At 49.1% G+C, this 22,214-nt stretch overlaps 1 protein-coding gene across 1 annotated transcript in view; it reads left to right on the top strand.

The window, feature by feature from the left end:
- phex (phosphate regulating endopeptidase homolog, X-linked) overlaps positions 1-22,214 on the top strand; it is a 116,691-nt gene that overhangs the window by 5,193 nt on the left and 89,284 nt on the right. Inside the window, exon 2 of the mRNA XM_060833308.1 lies at positions 13,028-13,093. Within this exon, the coding sequence (XP_060689291.1) occupies positions 13,028-13,093 (66 nt within the window). The remainder of the gene's footprint in view (positions 1-13,027; positions 13,094-22,214) is intronic.

Raw genomic sequence — 22,214 nt, 5'->3', positions numbered from 1 at the left:
GCCGCGCTGTCGGAGGGTCAGTGCTGAGGGAGTGTCCCCCTGTCAGAGGGTCAGTGCTAAGGTGTGTCGCTCTATCGGAGGGTCGGTGTTGAGGGAGTGCTACACTGTCGGAGGGTTAGCGCTGAGGGAGGGCCGCACTGTCGGAGGGTCAATGCTGAGCGAGTGCCGCACTGTCCGATGGTCTGTGCTGAGGGAGTGCTGTAATTTTGGAGGATCAGTGCTGAGGGAGTGCCGCGCTGTCAGAGGGTCAGTGCTGAGGGAGTGCCCCCCCATCGGAGGGTCAGTGCTGAGGCTGTGCTGCACTGTCGAGGGTCAGTGCTGAGGAAGTGCCGCACTGTCGGAGGGTCAGTGCTGAGGGAGTGGGCACTGTCTGATGGTCTGTGCTGAGGGAGTGCCGCTCTGTCGGAGGGTCAGTGCTGAGGGAGTGCCGCACTGTCGGAGGGTCAGCGCTGAGGGAGTGCCGCACTGTCGGAGGGTCAGTGCTGTGGGTATGCCGCACTGTCGGAGGGTCAGCGCTGAGGGAGTGCCGCACTGTCGGAGGGTCAGCGCTGAGGGTATGCTGCGCTGTCGGACGGTCAGCGCTGAGGGAGTGCCGCATTGTCGGAGGGTCAGTGCTGAGGGAGTGCCGCACTGTTGGAGGGTCAGTGCTGAGGGAGTGCCGCACTGTTGGAGGGTCAGTGCTGAGGGAGTTCCCCATGTCGGAGGGTCAGTGCTGAGGGAGTGCCGCACTGTCGGAGGGTAAGTGCTGAGGGAGTGCCCCCCTCTCGGAGGGTCAGAGCTGATGGTGTGTCCCCCTGTTGGAGGGTCTGCGCTGAGGCACTGCCGCACTGTCGGAGGGTCAGTGCTGAGGCACTGCCGCACTGTCGGAGGGTCAGTGCTGAGGGAGTGCCGCACTGTCGGAGGGTCAGTGCTGAGGGAGTGCCCCTCGTCGGAGGGTCAGTGCTGAGGGAGTGCCCCCCTCTCGGAGGGTCAGAGCTGATGGTGTGTCCCCCTGTTGGAGGGTCAGTGCTGAGGGTGTGCCGCGCTGTCGGAGGGTTAGTGCTGAGGGTGTGTCCCCCTGTCAGAGGGTCAGTGCTGAGGGAGTACCGCACTGTCGGAGGGTCAATGCTGAGGGAGTGCCCCCCCTATCGGAGGGTCAGTGCTGAGGGAGTGCCGCACTGTCGGAGGGTCAGTGCTGAGGGAGTGCCGCACTGTCGGAGGGTCAGTGCTGAGGGAGTGCCGCACTGTCGGAGGGTCAGTGCTGAGGGAGTGCCGCACTGTCGGAGGGTCAGTGCTGAGGGAGTGCCGCACTGTCGGAGGGTCAGTGCTGAGGGAGTGCCGCACTGTCGGAGGGTCAGTGCTGAGGGAGTGCCGCACTGTCGGAGGGTCAGTGCTGAGGGAGTGCCGCACTGTCGGAGGGTCAGTGCTGAGGGAGTGCCGCACTGTCGGAGGGTCAGTGCTGAGGGAGTGCCGCACTGTCGGAGGGTCAGTGCTGAGGGAGTGCCGCACTGTCGGAGGGTCAGTGCTGAGGGAGTGCCGCACTGTCGGAGGGTCTCTGCTGAGGGAGTGCCGCACTGTCGGAGGGTCTCTGCTGAGGGAGTGCTGCACTGTTGGCAGGTCTCTGCTGAGGGAGTGCCGTACTTCGAAGGGTCAGTGCTGTGAGAGTGCCGCACTGTCGGAGGGTCAGTGCTGAAGGAGTGCTGCACGGTCAGAGCATCAGTGTTGAGGGAGTGCCGCACTGTCCGATGGTCTGTACTGAGGGAGTGCCGCAATTTCGGAGGGTCAGAGCTGAGGGAGTGCCCCCCTGTCGGAGGGTCAGTGCTGAGGGAGTGCCCCCCTGTCGGAGGGTCAGTGCTGAGGGTGTGCCTCACTGTCGGAGGGTCAGTGCTGAGGGAGTGCCGCACTGTCGGAGGGTCAGTACTGAGGGAGTACTGCACTGTCGGAGGGTTAGTGCTGAGGGAGTGCCGCACTGTCGGAGGGTCAGTGCTGAGGGAGCGCCGCACTGTCGGATGGTCAGTGCTGAGGGAGTGCCGTAATCTCGGAGGGTCAGTGCTGAGGGAGTGCCGCACTCTCGGAGGGTCATTGCTGAGGGAGTGCCGCATTGTCGGAGGGTCAGTGCTGAGGGAGTGCCGCATTGTCGGAGAGTCAGTGCTGAGGGAGTGCCGCGCTGTCGGAGGGTCCATGCTGTGGTAGTGCCGCACTGTCGGAGGGTCAGTGCTGAGGGAGTGCCGCACTGTCGGAGGGTCAGTGCTGAGGGAGTGCCGCACTGTCGGAGGGTCAGTGCTGAGGGAGTGCCGCAATCTCGGAGGGTCAGTGCTGAGGGAGTGCCGCACTCTCGGAGGGTCATTGCTGAGGGAGTGCCGCACTCTCGGAGGGTCATTGCTGAGGGAGTGCCGCATTGTCGGAGGGTCAGTGCTGAGGGAGTGCCGCATTGTCGGAGGGTCAGTGCTGAGGGCGTGCCGCACTGTTGGAGGGTCTCTGCTGAGGGAGTGCCGCACTGTCGGAGGGTCAGTGCTGAGGGAGTGCCGCACTGTCGGAGGGTCAGTGCTGAGGGAGTGCCGCACTGTCGGAGGGTCAGTGCTGAGGGAGTGCCGCACTGTCGGAGGGTCAGTGCTGAGGGAGTGCCGCACTGTCGGAGGGTCAGTGCTGAGGGAGTGCCGCGCTGTCGGAGGGTCAGTGCTGAGGGAGTGCCGCACTGTCGGAGGGTCCGTGCTGTGGTAGTGCCGCGCTGTCGGAGGGTCCGTGCTGTGGTAGTGCCGCACTGTCGGAGGGTCAGTTCTGAGGGAGTGCCGCACTGTCGGAGGGTCAGTGCTGAGGGAGTGCCACAATGTCGGAGGGTCAGTGCTGAGGGAGTGCCGCGCTGTCGGAGGGTCCATGCTGTGGTAGTGCCGCACTGTCGGAGGGTCAGTGCTGAGGGAGTGCCGCACTGTCGGAGGGTCAGTGCTGAGGGAGTGCCGCACTGTTGGAGGGTCAGTGTTGAGGGAGTGCCTCGCTGTTGGAAATGCTGTCTTTCAGGTAATTACAATGTGAGGCACAGTCTGACTCTCAGATTTTCAAGTTCCCATACTGGTATTTTTAACAAGAGTGTGCTCAGGACAATATTCTCCAATCCAAAGCGCTAGAAATTCCATTGTCCTGTCATTTCCATCTTTGTTGTTTGTTCACCCTCCCTGTGGATTTCCTGGTGAACATATTTGCCTGCACTCTGAGATGTACATGGTGCTGTTGAGAGTGTGTTGCTGGAAAAGTGCAGCAGGTCAGGCAGCATCCGAGGAGCAGGAGAATTGACGTTTCGGGACAGAGCCCCTTACTGCCGTAAAGGCAGTCTCTGTTGTCCTCACCATGTACTGTCCTGGTCCCACTGATCTGTTTGATAATGCCAGGGTTTTGGCTTTAAGTCGGAAACAGTAGGGGAATGTAGTTGAATTGTGTTGTGAGTTTGGAGGGACTCGAACTAACTGAAAGCCCCAATTAGTCCGTGAGTCCAGTGTTTCTGAGGAGTGTTGAAGTTTTGTGGTCTGCTTTCCAAAAAAAAGCTTAGCTAAGGATGAGGTGTTGCGTGCATAAAGGAAATGGGCAGTTGGTGTAAATTGACCAGGCGTTTCTGTGCACGCGATGGACTTTCTCCACTGAATCCTTCATGTGTTACCGTGAGGCATGCTCTGCTACTTCCCCGGCAAGATTTGTGCCATAAGGAATGATCAGGGTCTGTGCCATAAGGAATGATCAGGCACTTGTTTCAGTCGGAGTTGACTGTGGTCAGGTCTGTGTGGCTCCTTGCTTTATTACTGAATCATTTCCCCACTGTTTGTTCCTCCAGTCTCACCATCAGACTGGAAGCAGAAATAAGCCATTGAGTCTGCTCTGTCATTCAGCGAAATCACGTTTGTTCTGAGAATCCTTAACTCCACTTTCCTGTCCATAACCCTTTACTAATTTAGTGGGCAGCACGGTGGCACAGTGGTTAGCACTGCTGCCTCACAGCGCCTGAGACCCGGGTTCAATTCCCGCCTCAGGCGACTGTTTGGAGTTTGCACGTTCTCCCGTGTCTGCGTGGGTTTCCGTCGGGTGCTCCGGTTTCCTCCCACAGTCCAAAGATGTGCGGGTCAGGTGAATTGGCCTTACTAAATTGCCCGTAGTGTTAGGTAAGGGGTAAATGTAGGGGAATGGGTGGGTTGCGCTTCGGCGGGTCGGTGTGGACTTGTTGGGCCGAAGGGCCTGTTTCCATACTGTAAGTAATCTAATCTAATCTAATTAAAAATCAATCTCTCTTGGCCACAAATAAACGACTTGACTTTAGAATTCCACAGACTCCACTGCCCTTTGAGAGAGGAAATTCCTCCTCCTCTCTGCCTTCAATGTGCAGCCCCTTATTCTGAGATGTTCCCCTGTGGTCCTTAACTCTCCCACAAGGGGAAGCATCACAAGTCCGCTGTGAATCTTGTATCTTTTAGTAAGGTGGTCTCTCATTGTTCTAAACTCCAATGAGGACAAACTTGATCTCTCCTTGTAACACTGTCCTTCCATACCCAGGATAGTCTGAGTGAAACTTCTCTGGATCGCCTCCAACACCTTCCTTAGATAAGGATTCCAAACCCGTTTGCGGTATTCCAACTGGGATTTGACTAGTGTCTTTTATAGTCTTATTTTTAAACACGAGATGGTGAGGGCCACAGATGCTGGAGATCAGAGGTGAAGTGTGTGGTGCCGGTCAGGCAGCATCTGAGGAGCAGGAGAATCGACGTTTCCATCATAAGCCCTTCTCCCATTCCTGATGAAGGACTACGGCCCAAAACGTCGATTCTCCAGCTCCTCTGACCCGCAGTGCTTTTCCAGCAGCACACTTTTCTTGATTTTTTTTATGCTCCCTTTGAAACAACTCTTGCTTCACTCAGCTCTATCCCCAGCAGGCCGACGGCAGCTGGGATTCTGGTGCAGCTGGTTATTGGAACGAAGAGCAGGAGATGTGTGTGTGTGTGTGTGTATGTGTGTGAGAGTGAGAGTGTGTGTATACGTGGATGAGTGTATGCGAGTGTGAGTGTGTGTGTGCGTGTGTATATGAATATATGTGTGTGTGCATGTGTTTGTGTGGGTGTGTGCATGTGTTTGTGTGTGAGTGTACGTGTGTTTGTGTGTGAGTGTGTGTGTATGTGTGTGTATATGTGTGTGTGCGTGAGTGTGTATGTGTGTGCGTGTGTATGTGTGTGTGTGTCTGAGGGTGTGTATATGTGTGTGAGTGTGTGTGTATGTGTTTGTGTGGGAGTCTATGTGTGTGAGTGTGTGTATGTTTGTGTGCGTGTGTATGTGAGTATGTGCATGCGTGTGTGCTTGTGTATGTGAGTATATGGGTGTGTGTATACGTGTGTGTGTATATGTGTGTGTGTGTATACGGGTGGGTGTGTGGGGGTGTGTGTATGTGAGTGTGTATGTGTGTGTGTGAGTGTGTGAGTGGTTGTGTGTATTATACATGTATGTGTGTGGGTGTGTGGCTGTGTGTATGTGTGTGAGTGTATGTGGTTGTGTGTGTGAGTGCATGTGGTTTTGTGTGTGTGTGTATATACGTTTGTGGGTGTGTGTGTGTGTATGGGTGTGTGCGTATGAGTGAGAGTGTGTGTGTCTGCGCGTGTGTATGTGTGTGAGTGTGAATATATGTGTGCGCGTGTGTATGTGAGTATATGTGTGTGGGTGTGTGAGAGTGTGAGTGTATGTGTGTCTGAGGGTGTGGGTGTGTGTGTGCATGTGTGTGTATGTGTGGGTGTGTGTATGCGTGGGTGTGTGTGTATACGCGTGGATGTGTGTATGTGTGGGTGGGTGTGTGTGAGTGTGTATGTGGGTGTGTGAGAGTGTGGTAGTGTGGGTGTGTGAGAGTGTGGGGGTGTGTGTATGTGTGGGAGTGTGAGTGTGTATATGTGTGTGTGAGTGGGTGTGGGTGAGTGTGTGAGTGTGCATGTGTGTGAGTGACTGTGTGTATGTGTGTGTATGTGAGTATACGTGTATGTGTGTGTATGAATGTGAGTATATGTGTGTGTGTATGTATGTGAGTATATGTGTGCGTGTATATGTGTGTATGTGTGTGAGAGTGAGAGTGTGTGTGTACGTGGATGAGTGTATGCGAGTGTGTATGTGTGTGCGTGTGTATGTGAATGTATGTGAGTGTGCATGTGTTTGTGTGAATGTGTTTGTGTGTGTTTGTGTGTATGTGTGTGCGTGTGTATGTGAATGTATGTGTGAGCGTGTCTGTGTCTGAGGGTGTGTATATGTGTGTGTGAGTGTGTGTATGTGTTTGTGTGGGAGTGTATGTGTGTGAGTGTGTGTATGTGTTTGTGTGGGAGTGTATGTGTGTGAGTGTGTGTGTGTTTGTGAGTGTGCGTGTGTATGTGAATATATGTGTGTGCTTGTGTATGTGAGTATGTGTGTGTGTGTTTAGGTGTGTGTGTATATACGTGTGTGGGTGTGTGTGTATACGGGTGTGTGTGTGTGTGTATATATACGTGTGTGTGTGAGTGTGTGTGGTTGTGTGCGTTTATGGGTGTGGGTGTGGGTGTGTGAGTGTGTGTGGTTTGTGTGTGTATATATACGTGTGTGTATGTGTATGTATATGTGTGGGTGTGTGTGTATGAGTGTGTGTGTGTGTGTATGTGAATATATGTGTGTGCGTGTGTATGTGATTGTGTGTGTGGGTGTGTGAGAGTGTGAGTGTCCGTGTGTCTGAGGGTGTGTATATGTGTGTATGGGTGTGTGTATGTGTGGGTGGGTGTGTGTATACGTGTGTGTGTGTGTGTGTGTGTGTGTATACGTGTGTGTATATGTGTCGGTGGGTGTGTGTGTGTGAGTGTGTATGTATGTGTGTATGTGTGGGGGTGTGTGTATGTGTGGGAGCGTGAGTGTGTATACGTGTGTGTATATGTGTGACTGTGTGTGGGTGTGTGAGTGTGTATGTATGTGTGTATGTGTGGGGGTGTGTGTATGTGTGGGAGCGTGAGTGTGTATATGTGTGTGTGAGTGGGTGTGGGTATGTGTGAGTGGGTGCGGGTGAGTGTGTGAGTGTGCATGTGTGTGAGTGTGAATGAGTGTATGTGTGTGTATGTGAGTATATGTGTATATGTGTGTATGAATGTGAGTATATGTGTGCGTGTATGTGTGTGAGTGAGAGAGTGTGAGTATATGTGTGTGTGAGTGTATATGTGTGTGTATGTGAATGAGTGAATGTGTGTGTATGTGTCTGTATGTATGTGAGTATATGTGTGCGTGTATGTGTGTGAGAGTGAGAGTGTGTGTGTACGTGGATGAGTGTATGCAGTGTGTATGTGTGTGAATGTGTGTGTGCGTGAGTATGTGTTTGTATGTGAATGTGCATGTGTTTGTGTGTGAGTGTGTGAGTGTATATGTTTGTATGTGAGTGTATGTGTGTGCATGAGTGTGTATGTGTGTGCGTGTGTATGTGAATGTATGTGTGCGCGTGTCTGTGTCTGAGGGTGTGTATATGTGTGTGTGAGTATGTGTATGTGTTGGTGTGTGTGTGTATTCGTGTGTGTGCGTGGGTATGTGTGTGTATACGTGTGTGTATGTGTGTGGGTGTGTGTGTATGTGTGACTATGTGTGGGTGTGTGAGAGTCTGTATGTGTGGGAGCGTGAGTGTGTATATGTGTGTGTGTGGGTGCGGGTGAGTGTGTGAGTGTGCATGTGTGTGAGTATATGTGTGTGTATGTGAGTATATGTGTGTATGAATGGGAGTATATGTGTGCGTGTATATATGTGTATGTGTGTGAGTGAGAGAGTGTGAGTGTATGTGTGAGTATATGTGTGAGAGTGTATGTGTGTGTATGTGAATGAGTGAATGTGTGTGTATGTGTCTGTATGTATGTGAGTATATGTGTGCGTGTATATGTGTGTATGTGTGTGAGAGTGAGAGTGTGTGTGTACGTGGATGAGTGTATGCGAGTGTGTATGTGTGTGAATGTGTGTGTGCGTGTGTATGTGTTTGTATGTGAATGTGCATGTGTTTGTGTGTGAGAGTGTGTGTATGTGTGAGTGAGTGTGTGTATGTGTTTGTGTGAGAGTGTGTGTGTGTTTGTGAGTGCGTGTGTATGCGTGTATGTGAGTATGTGTGTGTGCGTGTGTATGTGAATATATGTGTGTGCTTGTGTATGTGAGTATATGTGTGTGTGTGTTTGGGTGTGTGTGTATATACACGAGTGTGTGTGGGTGTAAGTGTGTGTGTGGTTGTGTGCGTGTATGGGTGTGGGTGTGTGTGTATGTGGTTGTGTGTGTGTATATATATACGTGTGTGTGTATGTATATGTGTGGGTGTGTGTATGAGTGTGTGCGTATGAGTGAGAGTGAGTGTGTGTGTGAGTGTATGTGAATGTATGTGATGTGTGAGTGTGTATGTGTGTGTGGGTGTGTGAGAGTGTGAGTGTCTGTGTGTCTGAGGGTGTGTATATGTGTGTGTATGGGTGTGTGTATACGTGTGTGGGTGTGTGTGTATATATGTGTGTGCGTGGGTGTGTGTGTGTGTGTGTGGGTGGGTGTGTGTGTATGTGTGACTGTGTGTGTGAGTGTGTGTGTGTGTATGTGTGGGGGTGTGTGTATGTGTGGGAGTGTGAGTGTGTATATGTGTGTGAGTGGGTGTGGGTGTGTGTGAGTGGGTGCGGGTGAGTGTGTGAGTGTGCATGTGTGTGTGAATGAGTGTATGTGTGTGTATGTGAGTATATGTGTATGTGTGTGTATGAATGTGAGTATATGTGTGCGTGTATATGTGTGTATGTGTGTGAGTGAGAGAGTGTCAGTATGTGTGTGTGTGTATGTGTGTATATGTGTGAGTGTATATGTGTGTGAGTGTGTGTGAGTGTATATGTGTGTGTGTGTGTGAGAGTGTATGTGTGTGTATGTGAATGAGTGTATGTGTGTGTATGTGTCTGTATGTATGTGAGTACATGTGTGTGTGTATATGTGTATATGTTGTGAGTGAGAGAGTGTGGGTGTGCGTGTGAGTGTATGCGTGTGTGTGTATGCATGTGAGTATATGTGTGTGTGTATGTATGTGAGTATATGTGTGTGTGTATGTACATGAGTATATGTGTGTGTGTATGTACATGAGTATATGTGTGTGTGTATGTATGTGAGTATATGTGTGTGTGTATGTCTGTGAGTACATGTGAGTGTGTATATGTGCGTGTGTGTGTGTGCGAGAGTGTGTGGGTGTGTGTGAGTGAGTGTATGTGTATGTATGTGAGTATATGTATATGTATGTGTGTGTATGTGAGTATATGTATATGTATGTGTGTGTATGTATGAGTATATGTGTGTGTATGAATGTGAGTATATGTGTGCGAGAGTGTGAGTGTGTGTGTGTGAGTGTATGTGTGTGTATGTGAATGAGTGTATGTGTGCTTATGTATCAGTATGTATGTGAGTATATGTGTGTATGGTGTGAGTGTATGTGTATGAGTGTATGTGAGTATGTGTGTGTATATGTCTGTGAGTACATGTGAGTGTGTATATGTGTGTATGTGCGTGAGTGTGTGTGCGCGTGAGTGTGTGTGGGTGTCCATGTGTGTATGTGTGGGAGTGTGTGAGTGTGCATGTGTGTGAGTGAATGTGTGTGTGTGTGTGTGTATGTGTGTGAGTGAGTGTGTGTGTGTGAATGTATGTGTGTGAGTGTATGTGAATGAGTTAATGTGAGTATATTTGTATGTATGTGTGTATGTATGTGAGTATATGTGTGTGTGTATGTGAGTGAGAGAGTGTGAGTGAATGTGTGAGTGTATGTGTGTGTATGCATGTGAGTATATGTGTATGTGTATGTGTGTATGTGTATGAGTGTATGAGTATATGTGTGTGTGTATGTGAGTATATGTGTATGTGTGTGTCTGAGGGTGTGTGTGAGAGTGTGTGTGTGTATGTGGGTGTGTGTGTCTGAGGGTGTGTATATGTGTGTATGTGTGTGTGAGTGTGTAAACAAGGGATGCACATTGAAGACAGAGGTGAGTAGGAATTTCTTCTATCAGATGGTAGTGGATTTGTGGAGTCCTTTACTGTTAAGGCTGTGATATTAAGGATATTCAAGGCAGAGGTAGATGGAGTTTTAATCAGAAATGGAATCAAGGGTTACGGAGGAAAAGGCAGGAGTCGTGGGTTATCAAATCAAAGATGACCTCATCGGCTGGTGGAACAGAGTCGATGGGCTGAGCGGTCTATTTCTGCTCCTGTGCAGATAAAGAGATGTTAAGGCACACGATCCATCGATAAGGAGTGTTCTAGGTGAGGACCCAAAAGCAGGAGAGGTTCAGGGAGGGAATTCCAGAGTTTAATGCCCAAGCAGCTGAAAGGAGAAATGATGGAAATCGGGGAAGGCTCAAGGGACAGGAATTGGATTCCAAGCAGGGATTGCTGGAGGGCAGGAAAGAACATTTTCACTTGTTGGCAGGGGAGCCCTTCCATGATGGCACCTACACAACTGTCTGGTTGAGGGAAGGGAATCTCCACTCTTACCAGGTCCAGCCTACTCCTGACTCCAGATCCACAGCTTGAGGTTGACTTTGAAATGGCTCTGGCAGGCCCTTCCAATCCAGGGCCGGGGAGTGAACACAGGCCTTGCTACCATCTGTGAGGAAAGACAAGCAAAAGGCGAATTTGCCCCTGTTTCTCCACCCCCCCCCCCCCGGCTTGCGTTCCTGGGAAACAGAGGAGATGGAACAACCTGCGTGTATCATGGGCAGGGGGCAGATGCAACGACATTTTGCCCTCACAGGTCAGTCATTTGCCCACTCCCCTCCCCATAACCCGTGAGTCTGTGATTAAGAAAGCAAATGCAATGTCATTTATCTCAAGAGGATTGGAATATAAAAGCAGCGGTGTGGTTCTGAGACTTTATAAAGCTCTGGTTAGGCTCCATTTGGAGTACTGTGTCCAGTTTTGGTTCCCACACCTCAGGAAGGACATACTGGCACTGGAGTGTGTCCAGCGGAGATTCACACAGATGATCCCTGGAATCTAACATATGAGGAACGGCTGAGGATCCTGGGATTGTATTCATTGGAGTTTAGAAGGTTAAGGGGAGATCTAATAGAAACTTACAAGATAGTACATGACTTGGAAAGGGTGGACACTATGAAATTGTTTCTGTTAGGTGAGGAGACTAGGACCCATGGACACAGCCTTAGTATTAGAGAGAGTCAATTCAGAACAGAAATGCGGAGACATTTCTTCAGCCAGAGAGTGGTGGGCCTGTGGAATTCATTGCCGCAGAGTGCAGTGGAGGCCGGGACTCTAAATGTCTTCAGGGCAGAGATTGATAGATTCTTGATGTCTCGAGGAATTAAGGGCTACGGGGGGAGTGCTGGTAAGTGGAGTTGAAATCCCCGTCAGCCATGATTGAATGCCGGAGTGGACTCGATGGGCTGAATGGCCTTACTTCCACTCCCATGACTAATGGTCTTATGGACTCCCACAGACCCAACCCTCACCATTCCTCCCAGGTCAGTGTGGGATGGAGGGCCCTCTCTGCTAACTCTGAGCGGTGAGGGTAAGGCTGAAAGTTGGGCGCAGCGAATGTTCACTAAACCCGAAATAAAAGCAACAAAGTCTCGTGGATATTGGAAACCTGAAAGAGCGACAGAACCTGCTGGAGCAAGGATGCAGTCATTTCTGAGGAAGACTCACTGGATCTAACACATCAGGTCTGCTTTCTCTCCACAGATGCTGCCAGACCTGCTGAGTTTTTTCCAAACTAACTGCTTTTGTTTCTGATTTCAACAATTCTTTCATTCTTTTTAACCTGAAGTCTCCATGGTCTTACCAGACGACTCTCTCATTCCAGAAACGGGTTTGACCTGCCTTAGGTGAGGTGAGGGGTTTTAACAGACAGTTCTCGTCGAATTTCCTGTTCCGTGGATGCTGCCTGACCTGCTGCGCTTTAACCAGCAACACATTTTCAGTTCCTCATGGTAGCCTCAGCCGGTGTGGGGAATTGAACCTTCGCTGTTGGTGGCACTCTGCATCACAAACTGGACATCCAGCCGACTGGGCTAAAAGGATGTCCATCGAGCTACAGAGAGCACAAGGAAGCCAAGACGTTTGCATTTAGATAGTGCCTTTCAGGACCTCGCTTTCCATCCCACCTTTTCATGATGTGAGCGCGTCGGCAATGTAGGAAGTGTTGGGTTGCACGGTGGCTCAGTGGTTGGCACTGCTGCCGCACAGCATCAGGGACTCGGGTTCAATCCCTGCCTCGGGTCACTGTCTGTGTGGAGTTTGCACGTTCTCCCCGTGTCTGCGTGGGTTTCCTCCGGGTGCTCCAGTTTCCTCCCACAGTCCAAAGATGTGCAGGTTAGGTGAATTGACCATGCTAAATTGTCCGTAGTGTACAGGGATGTGCAGGTCAGGGTGGATTGGCCGTGGCGAATGCAGGGTTAGAGGGTAAGGGGTTGGGTCTGAGTGGGATGCTCTACAGAGGGTCCGTATGGGTTGAATGGTCTGCTCCCACACGGTAGAGATTCTGTAAAAACATGGTGACTGATTTATGCACAGCAGGTTCCCAGTGTCATAAAGACCAGATCAATCGTTTAGGTTGAGGGACTAAGTCACGAGGGAGAGCTCCCTTCCTCTCCTGCCAAGGGTGACCAGGAATCTTATAGGTCCACAGGACCTCAGTCTCACAGACAGCCAGTGCCTCTGAGAGTGGGCCTGTCCCTCAGCACTGTCTCACCCTTTGTCAGAACCAAGGACAGCCTTGGATCTGTCAATGGGATTAGTTTACAGGCACATAGGGAGAGAGTGTGACTATGGGATTAGTTTACAGGGATACGCGATGACAGTGGGACAATGGGATTAGTTTACAGGGATATGGAGAGACATCGGTGCACCCCCAGAAATTTCAGTCGCTCAGCATTATTTCTTTGAACATCTTGAATCCCTTCGGACCTTGCTGAGCTGTTGCAGGGGGGCACCCAGTGTGGAGCTGCTGCAGATGGTCTGGGTACAGAGGGTGGCACGGCCAATAGTTCACAGGACGAAGGAAAACTGATGCTATTTATCTTCTTTCCAGTTGGGAGCCGAGTGATCCATCTGCAACATGAGGAGCACTGCGTCAGCCCGGAGTGCACCGAGGCTGGTAAGGTGAACACTCCATCGCTCTCGGCACGTTGCCTTGTTCCATTTGGTGCTGGGGACCTTTGCTTCCTGAACGAAGGAGTCTGGGCTCCTGAATCTGGAAAGGCACGGGTTGATCCTGTTATTTGTCAGGAATCTTATCAGTTTCCAGTCTCAGTGGGAATGTGGAGTTGATTTAATCGGATGAAGGAACGGACTTGAGGGGCTGAACGGTCGTTTCCACCGCCTGATTCATATCTCCTCATGACTCGGGTGTCATTGCAAGACCGCGATATATTGCTAATCTCCACTGTCTGCCCACAGCCCAGTATCGACCCCCAAACTGATCCTCTCCCTCCCCCAAGAGTCCTGCACCAAGCCCAAACTCATTGCACTTCTCCTTGCTGTCCCAATGCACCTGTAACAATCCCAAACCTAACGCCATTGTCCAGCTCCCACTCCCCGTAGCCCCTGTATCAACCACATACTAATGCCACAGCCTCAACCTTTCCTGCAGGCCTCTATTAATCCCCAAAAGTGCCAAATCCCCACTATATCTCTGTATCCCTGTAAACTAATCCCACTGTTCCACTGTATCCCCATATCCCCGTAAACTAATCCCACTGTTCCACTGTCTCCCCGTATCCCTGTAAACTAATCCCATTGTTCCACACTCTCCCCATATCCCCGTAAACTAATCCCATTGTTCCACTGTATCCCTGTATCCCTGCAAACTAATCCCATTGTTCCACTATCTCCCTGTGTCCTTGTAAACTGATCCCATTGTCCCACTCTCTCCCCGTATCCTTGTAAACGAATCCCATTGTTACACTCGCATCCTGTATCCCTGTCAACTAATCCCATTAACAATGTCTCCCCGTATCTCTGTAAACTAATCCCATTGTTCACTCTCCCCATATCCCCGTAAACTAATCCCATTGTTCCACTCTCTCCCTGTATCCCTGTAAACTAATCCCATTGTTCCACCCTCTCCCCGTATCCCTGTAAACTAATCCCATCGTTCCATTGTCTTCCCATATCCCTGTAAACTAATCCCATTGTTCCCCTCTCTCCCCATGTCCCTGTAAACTAATCCCACTGTTCCCCTCTCTCCCCGTATCCCTGTAATCTAATCCCATTGTTACACTCCCTCCTGTTACACTTTCCTCTCCAGGGAAAACAGCCCCAGCCTGTTCAGCATCTCCCTGTAGCTCAGATCCTCCAACCCTGGCAACATCCTTGTAAATCTTTTCTGAACCCTTTCAAGTTTCACAACATCTTTCTGATCGGAAGGAGACCAGAATTGCACGCAATATTCCAACAGTGGCCTAACCAACTTCCTGTACAGCTGCAACACGACCTCCCAACTCGTGTACTCAATACTCTGACAAATAAAGGAAAGCATACCAAACACCGCCTTCACTATCCTATCTACCTGCGACTCCACTTTCAAGGAGCTATGAACCTGCACTCCAAGGTCTCTTTGTTCAGCAACACTCCCTAGGACCTTACCATTAAGTGTATAAGTCCTGCTAAGATTTGCTTTCCCAAAATGCAGCACCTCGCATTTACCTGAATTAAACTCCGTCTGCCACTTCTCAGCCCATTGGCCCATCTGGTCCAGATCCTGTTGTAATCTGAGGTAACCCTCTTCGCTGTCCACTACACCTCCAATTTTGGTGTCATCTGCAAACTTACTAACTATACCTCTTATACTCACATCCAAATCATTTATGTAAATAACAAAAAGTAGTGGACCCAGCACCGATCCTTGTGGCACTCCACTGGTCACAGGCCTCCAGTCTGAAAAACAACCCTCCACTACCATCCTCTGTCTTCTACCTTTGAGCCAATTCTGTATCCAAATGGCTAGTTCTCCCTGTATTCCATGAGATCTAACCTTGCTAATCAGTCTCCCATGGGGAACCTTGTCGAATGCCTTACTGAAGTCCATTTAGATCACATCTACTGCTCTGCCCTCATCAATCTTCTTTGTTACTTCTTCAAAAAACTCAATTAAGTTTGTCCACTCTCTCCCTGTATCCCTGTGAACTAATCCCATTGTTCCAGTCTCTCCCCGTATCCCTGTAAACTAATCCCATCGTTCCACTGTATCCCTGTAAACTAATCCCATTGTTCCATTGTCTCCCCATATCCCTATAAACTCATCCCATTGTCCCACTCTCTCCCCGTATCCCGGTAAACTAATCGCATTGCTCGTCTATCTCCCTGTATCCCTGTAAACTAATCCCATTGACCCACTGTGTCCCCGTATCCCTGTAAACTAATTCCATTGTTCCTCCCTCTCCCCGTATCCCTGCAAACTAATCCCATTGTTCCACTCTCTCCCAGTATCTCTGTAAACTAATCTCATTGTCCCACTGTCTCCCCATATTCCCGTAACCTAATCCCATTGTCCCACTGTCTCCCCATATCCCTATAAACTAATCCCATTATCCTACGCTGTCCCTGTATCCCTGTAAACTAATCCCATTGTTCCTCTCTCTCCCTGTATCCCTGCAAACTAATCCCATCGTTCCACTGTCTCCCCGTATCCCTGTAAACTAATCCCATTATCCTACGCTGTCCCTGTATCCCTGTAAACTAATCCCATTGTTCCTCTCTCTCCCTGTATCCCTGCAAACTAATCCCATTGTCCCACTGTCTCCCCGTATCCCTGTAAACTAATCCCATTATTCCACTTTCTCCCTGTATCCCTGTAAACTAATCCCATTGTTCCATGGTCTCCCCGTATCCCTGTAAACTAATCCCAATTTCCCACTGTCTCCCGTTTCCCTGTAAACTAATCCCATCATTCACCTCTCTCCCTGTATTCCTGTAAACTAATCCCACTGTCCCACTTTCTCCCCGTGTCCCCGGATTCTAATCCCATTGTTCCACTGTCTCCCCGAATCCCTGTAAACTAATCCTATTGTCACATTCTCTCCTCGTATTCCCGTAAATTAATCCCAATTGTTCCACCCTCTCCCCATATCCCTGTAGCCTATTCCCAATGTTCCACTCTCTCCCCGTATCCCTGTAAACTAATCCCATAATTCGTCTATCTCCCTGTATCTCTGCAAACTAATCCCATTGTTCCACTTTCTCCCAGTATCCCTGCAAACTAATCTCATTGTCTCACTGTCTCCCCATATTCCCGTAACCTAATCCCATTGTCCCACTGTCTCCCCGTATCCCTATAAACTAATCCCAATATCCTACGCTGTCCCCGTATCCCTGTAAACTAATCCCGTTGTTCCGCTCCCTCCCTGTATCCCTGTAAACTAATCCCAATGTTCCACTGTCTCCCCGTATCCCTGTAAACTAATCCCATTGTCCCACCCTCTCCCCTATCCCCGTAAACTAATCCCATTGTTCCCCTCTCTCCCCGTATCCCTGTAAACTAATCCCATTGTTCCCCTCTCTCCCCGTATCCCTGTAAACTAATCCCGTTGTTCCGCTCCCTCCCTGTATCCCTGTAAACTAATCCCAATGTTCCACTGTCTCCCCGTATCCCTGTAAACTAATCCCATTGTCCCACCCTCTCCCCTATCCCCGTAAACTAATCCCATTGTCCCACCCTCTCCCCGTATCCCTGTAAACTAATCCCATCATTCCCCTCTCTCCCCGTATCTCTGTCAACTAATCCCATTGTTCCACTGTCTCCACTTATCCCTGTAAACTGATCCCATTGTACCCCTCTCTCCCCATGCCTGTCAACTAATCCCATTGTCCCACTCTCTCCCTGTCTCCCCATAACATAATCCCACTGTTCCTCTGTCTCCCCGTATCCCTGTAAACAAATCATATTATCCCACTGTCTCCACGTATCCCTGTAAACTAATCCCATTTTCCCACTATCCCCCTGTATCCCTGTAAACTAATCCCATTGTCCCCGTCTCCCTGTATCCCTGTAAACTAATCCCATTGTTCCAATGTATCCCTGTAAACTAATCCTATTGCCCTCTCTCTCCCCGTAAACCTGAAAACTAATCCCATTGTTCCACTCTCTCCCCGTATCCCTATAATCCACTCACTCTCCGTATCCCTGTAAACTAATCCCAGTATTCCGCAGTCTCCCCGTATCCCTGAAAAAAAGCCCAATGTCCCGTTCTCCCCCAGTACTCCTGTAAACTACTCCCATTGTTCCACCATCTCCCTGTATCCCTGTAAACGTATCCCATTGTTTCACCAGCTCCCCGTATCCCTGTAAACTAATCCCGTTGTTCCGCTCCCTCCCTGTATCCCCGTAAACTAAACCCATTGTCCGACTCTCTCCCCGTATCCCTGTCAACTAATGCCAATGTTCCACTGTCTCCCCATATCCCTATAAACTAATCCCATTGTCCCACTCTCTCCCCGTCTCCCCATAACATAATCCCACTGTTCCCCTGTCTCCCTGTATCCCTGTAAACTAATCCCATTGATCCACTCTCTCCCGGTGTCACTATAAAATAATCCCATCGTTCCACTTTCTCCCCGTAGCCCTGTAAACTAATCCCATTGTCCCACTCTCTCCCCGTATCCCCATAACGTAATCCCATTGTTCCACTGTCTCCCCATATCCCTGTAAACTAATCCCAGTATTCCACTCACTCACCGTATCTCTGTAAACTAATTCCATTTTCCCACTATCTCCCTGTATCCCTGTAAACTAATCCCATTGTCCCCCGTCTCCCTGTATCCCTGTAAACTAATCCCATTGTCCCCCTTCTCCCTGTATCCCTGTAAACTAATCCTATCGTTCCAATGTTTCATTGTATCCCTGTAAACTAATCCCATTGTTCCAATGTATCCCTGTAAACTAATCCTATTGCCCTCCCTCTCCCCGTAAACCTGTAAACTAATCCCATTGTCCCACTGTCTCCCCATATCCCTGAAAACTAATCCCATTGTTCCACTCTCTCCCCGTATCCCTATAATCCACTCACTCTCCGTATCCCTGTAAACTAATCCCAGTATTCCACTGTCTCCCCGTACCCCTGTAAACAATCCCATTGTCTTACTTTTCAAGGATACAGGGACGGAGTAATCCCAGTATTCCACTCGCTCCCCTTATCCCTGTAAACTAATCCCATTGTTTCACCAGCTCCCCGTATCCCTGTAAACTAATCCCATTGTCCCACTGTCTCCCCGTATCCCTGTAAACTAATCCCATTGTTTCACTCTCTCCCTGTATCCCTATAAATTAATCCCATTGTTTCACCGTCTTCCCGTATTCCTGTAAACTAATCCCATTGTTTCACCGTCTTCCCGTATTCCTGTAAACTAATCCCATTGTTCCACTGTCTCCCTGTATCCTGGTAAACTAATCCCATTGTTCTGCTCTCCCTGTATCCCTGTAAACTAATCCCATTGTTCCACTCTCTGCCCATATCCCTTTAAAAATCCCATTGTGTTACTCCCTCCCTGTATCCTTGAAAAGTAATCCCAGTATTCCACTCTCTCCCCTTATCCCTGTAAACTAATCCCAATGATCCACTCTCTCCCGGTATCACTATAAACTAATCCCATTGTTCACCTCTCTCCCTGTGTCCCCGTAAAGTAATCCCATTGTTCCACTGTCTCCCCGTATCCCTATAATCTAATCCCGTCATTCAACTCACTCTCCGTATCCCTGTAAACTAATCCCAGTATTCCACTGTCTCCCCGTATCTCTGTAAACAATCCCATTGTCTCACCATCTCCATGTATCCCTGTAAACAATCCCATTGTCTTACTCCCTCCCTGTATCCTTGAAAACTAATCCCAGTATTCTGCTCTTTCCCTGTATCCCTGTAAACAATCCCATTGTCTTACTCCCTCCCTGTATCCTTGAAAGGTAATCCCAGTATTTCACTCTCTCTCCGTATCCCTGTAAACTAATCCCATTGTTCCACTGTCTCCCTGCATCCCTGAAAAAAATCCCAATGTCCCATTCTCTCCCTGTACTCCTGTAAACTACTCCCATTGTTCCACCATCTCCCTGTATCCCTGTAAACTAATCCCATCGTTCCAATGTCTCCTTGTATCCCTGTAAACTAATTCCATTGTTCCGATGTATCCCTGTAAACGAATCCTATTGCCCTCTCTCTCCCCGTATCCCTGTAAACTAATCCCATTGTTCCACTCTCTCCCCGTATCCCTATAATCCACTCACTCTCCGTATCCCTGTAAACTAATCCCAGTATTCCACTGTCTCCCCATTTCCCTGTAAACAATCCCATTGTCTTACTCCGTCCCTGTATCCTTGAAAAGTAATCCCAGTATTCCACTCGCTCCCCTTATCCCTGTAAACTAATCCCAGTATTCCTCTGTCTCCCCGTATCTCTGTAAACAATCCCATTGTCTCACCATCTCCACGTATCCCTGTAAACAATCCCATTGTCTTACTCCCTCCCTCTATCCTTGAAAACTAATCCCAGTATTCTGCTCTCTCCCTGTATCCCTGTAAACTAATCCCATTGTCTTACTCCCTTCCTGTATCCTTGAAAAGTAATCCCAATATTCCACTCGCTCCCCTTATCCCTGTAAACTAATCCCATTATTCCACTGTCTCCCCGTATCCCTGTAAACTAATCCCATTGTTCCACTCTCTTCCTTTATCCCAGCAAAATAATCCCATTTTTCCACTCTCTCCCCGTATCCCTGTAAACTGTTCCCATTTTTTCACTCTCTCCCCATATCCTTGTAAACTAATCCCATTTTTCCATTCTCTCCCCGTATCCCTGTAAACTAATCCCATTTTTCTGCACTCTCCCTGTATCCCGTCAACTAATCCCATTGTTCCACTGTCTCCCTGTATCCCTGTAAACTAATCCCATTGTCCCACTGTCTCCCCGTCTCCCCGTAACATAATCCCATTGTTCCACTATCTCCCTGAATCCATGTAAACTCATCCCATTGTCCCCCTGTCTCCGCATTTCCTTGTAAACTAATACCATTGTTCTACTGTCTCCCTGTATCCATGTAAACTAATCCCATTGTCCAACTGTCTCTGCGCATCCCCGTAAACTAATCCCATTGTTCCCCTCTCTCCTCGTATCCCTGTAAACGAATTCCATTGTTCCCCTCTCTCCTCGTTTCCCGTAAACTAATCCCATTGTTCCCCTCTCTCCACATATCCCTGTAAACGAATCCCATTGTTCCCCTCTCTCCTCGTATTCCTGTAAACTAATCCCATCGTTCCAATCTCTCCCGGTATCCCTATAATCTAATCCCATCGTTCCTCTCTCTTTGTATCCCTATGAAATAATCCCATTGTTCCACTCTCTCCCCGTATCTCTGAAAAATAATCCCACTGTCCCACTCACTCCCAGTATCCCTGTAAACTAATCCCATCGTTCCTCTCTCTTTCCCCGGATCCCTATAAATTAATCCCATTGTTCCACTCACTCTCCGTATCCCTGTAAACTAATCCCATTTTTCCACTCTCTCCCCGTTTCCCTGAAAACTAATCCCATTGTTCCACTGTCTCCCCATATCCCTGTAAACCAATCCCATTGTTCCACTGTCTCCCCGAATCCCCATAAACAAATCCTATTGTACCGCTCTCTCCCCGTATCCCTGTAAACTAATTCCATTGTTCCACTCTCTCCCCGAATCCCTATAAATTAATCCCATCCTTCTATTCCTGAGGATTGAGGGAGTTTCTCCCACCAACTGGTCAAGCCTAATCTGACACTCCTCATCTCCGTCATCCTCCCATTTCCCCAGATCCCTTCATTACCTTGCTGATTGGGAGAGCTGTCTATCCCCACCTTGAATAATGACCCATCCTCGGTGGTGAAGAATTCCACGCAGTCCCCTCAGAAAAAATTCCTCTTCCTCGGAAGGATAAATCAGGATCGTGTGGCAAGGTCCCGCTCGGTGGCCAAATGACCACAGTATTAGGCAGGAGCTTGGGAGTGTTAATTGGTTGGAGCTGTTATTGGGCAGCTCCATATTTGACGAGTGCAATTGAGCTAATGAGAATCCAGGACTGGCATGTTCCAGTGGGGAGGGAAGACAGGGGTAGCAAGGTAAGGGACTTTTGGAAATCGAGGGAGGTTATAAATTTAGTCAAAAGGGGAAAAAGGAGCATATGTGAGGTTTAAGGAGCTAAAATTGGAAAGAGGCCGTGAGGAATATAAAGGACGGAGGTAGGAACCCGAGCTGGTCTTTAGGAGAAGGGGGGTTCATAAAATGACCTTGGCTTTAGTGGGGTTAGAGAGAATTCCAAGGCATTCTGCACGTACATTACAAACAAGGGGACAACTCTGGAGAAGGTAGGGCCACTTGAGGAGAGGGAAGGGAACTTGTGCTTGGAGTCACAGGATGTGGATGAGATCCTAAATGAGTGCTTTGTGTCAGTGTTCAACACAGGGGAAGGATATGGAGGATAGTGAGATTTGTGTGGAGCATGCTAATATGCTCGGGCATTTTGAGATCAAGAAAGAAGTGGTGCTGGGTCTCTTGAAGAGCATTAATTTGGATAGGTCCCAAGGCCTGATGGTAACTACCCCAGCTTTGATCTTTATGTCGTCATTGTCTGCAGGAATAGTGCCAGAAGACTGGAGGATAGCAAATGTTGTCCCATTGTTCAAAAATGGGGGTAGAGACAACCCTGGTAATTATGGCCTTACTTCAGTTGTGGGTAAAGTGTTGGAAAGGGTTATAAGAGATCAGATTTAGAATCATCTGGATAGGAATAAGTTGATTAGGGATAGTCAACACGGTTTTGTGAAGGGTAGGTTGTGCCTCACAAACCTTATTGGGTTCTTTGAGAAGGTGACCAAACAGGTGGATGAGGGTAAAATGGTTGATGTGGTGTATATGGATTTCAGTAAGGTGTTTGATAAGGTTCCCCACGGTAGGCTATTGCAGAAAATACAGAGGCATGGGATTGAGGGGGAGTTAGTGGTTTGGATCAGAAATTGGCCAGCTGAAAGAAGACAGAGAGTGGTGGTTGATGGGAAATGTTCATCCTGGAGTTCACTTACTAGTGGGGTACCACAGGGATCTGTTTTGGGGCCACTGCTGTTTGTCATTTTTATAAATGACCTGGATGAGAGCGTAGAAGGGTGGGTTAGTAAATTTGCCGATGACACTGGTCGGTAGAGTTGTGTATAGTGCAGACAGATGTTGCAGGTTACAGAGGGACATAGATACGCTGCAGAGCTGGG

This window comes from Hemiscyllium ocellatum, chromosome 12 (genome assembly GCF_020745735.1).
Source record: "Hemiscyllium ocellatum isolate sHemOce1 chromosome 12, sHemOce1.pat.X.cur, whole genome shotgun sequence".
Taxonomy (NCBI): Eukaryota; Metazoa; Chordata; class Chondrichthyes; order Orectolobiformes; family Hemiscylliidae; genus Hemiscyllium; species Hemiscyllium ocellatum.
This window is presented reverse-complemented; position numbering and strand designations above follow the sequence as displayed.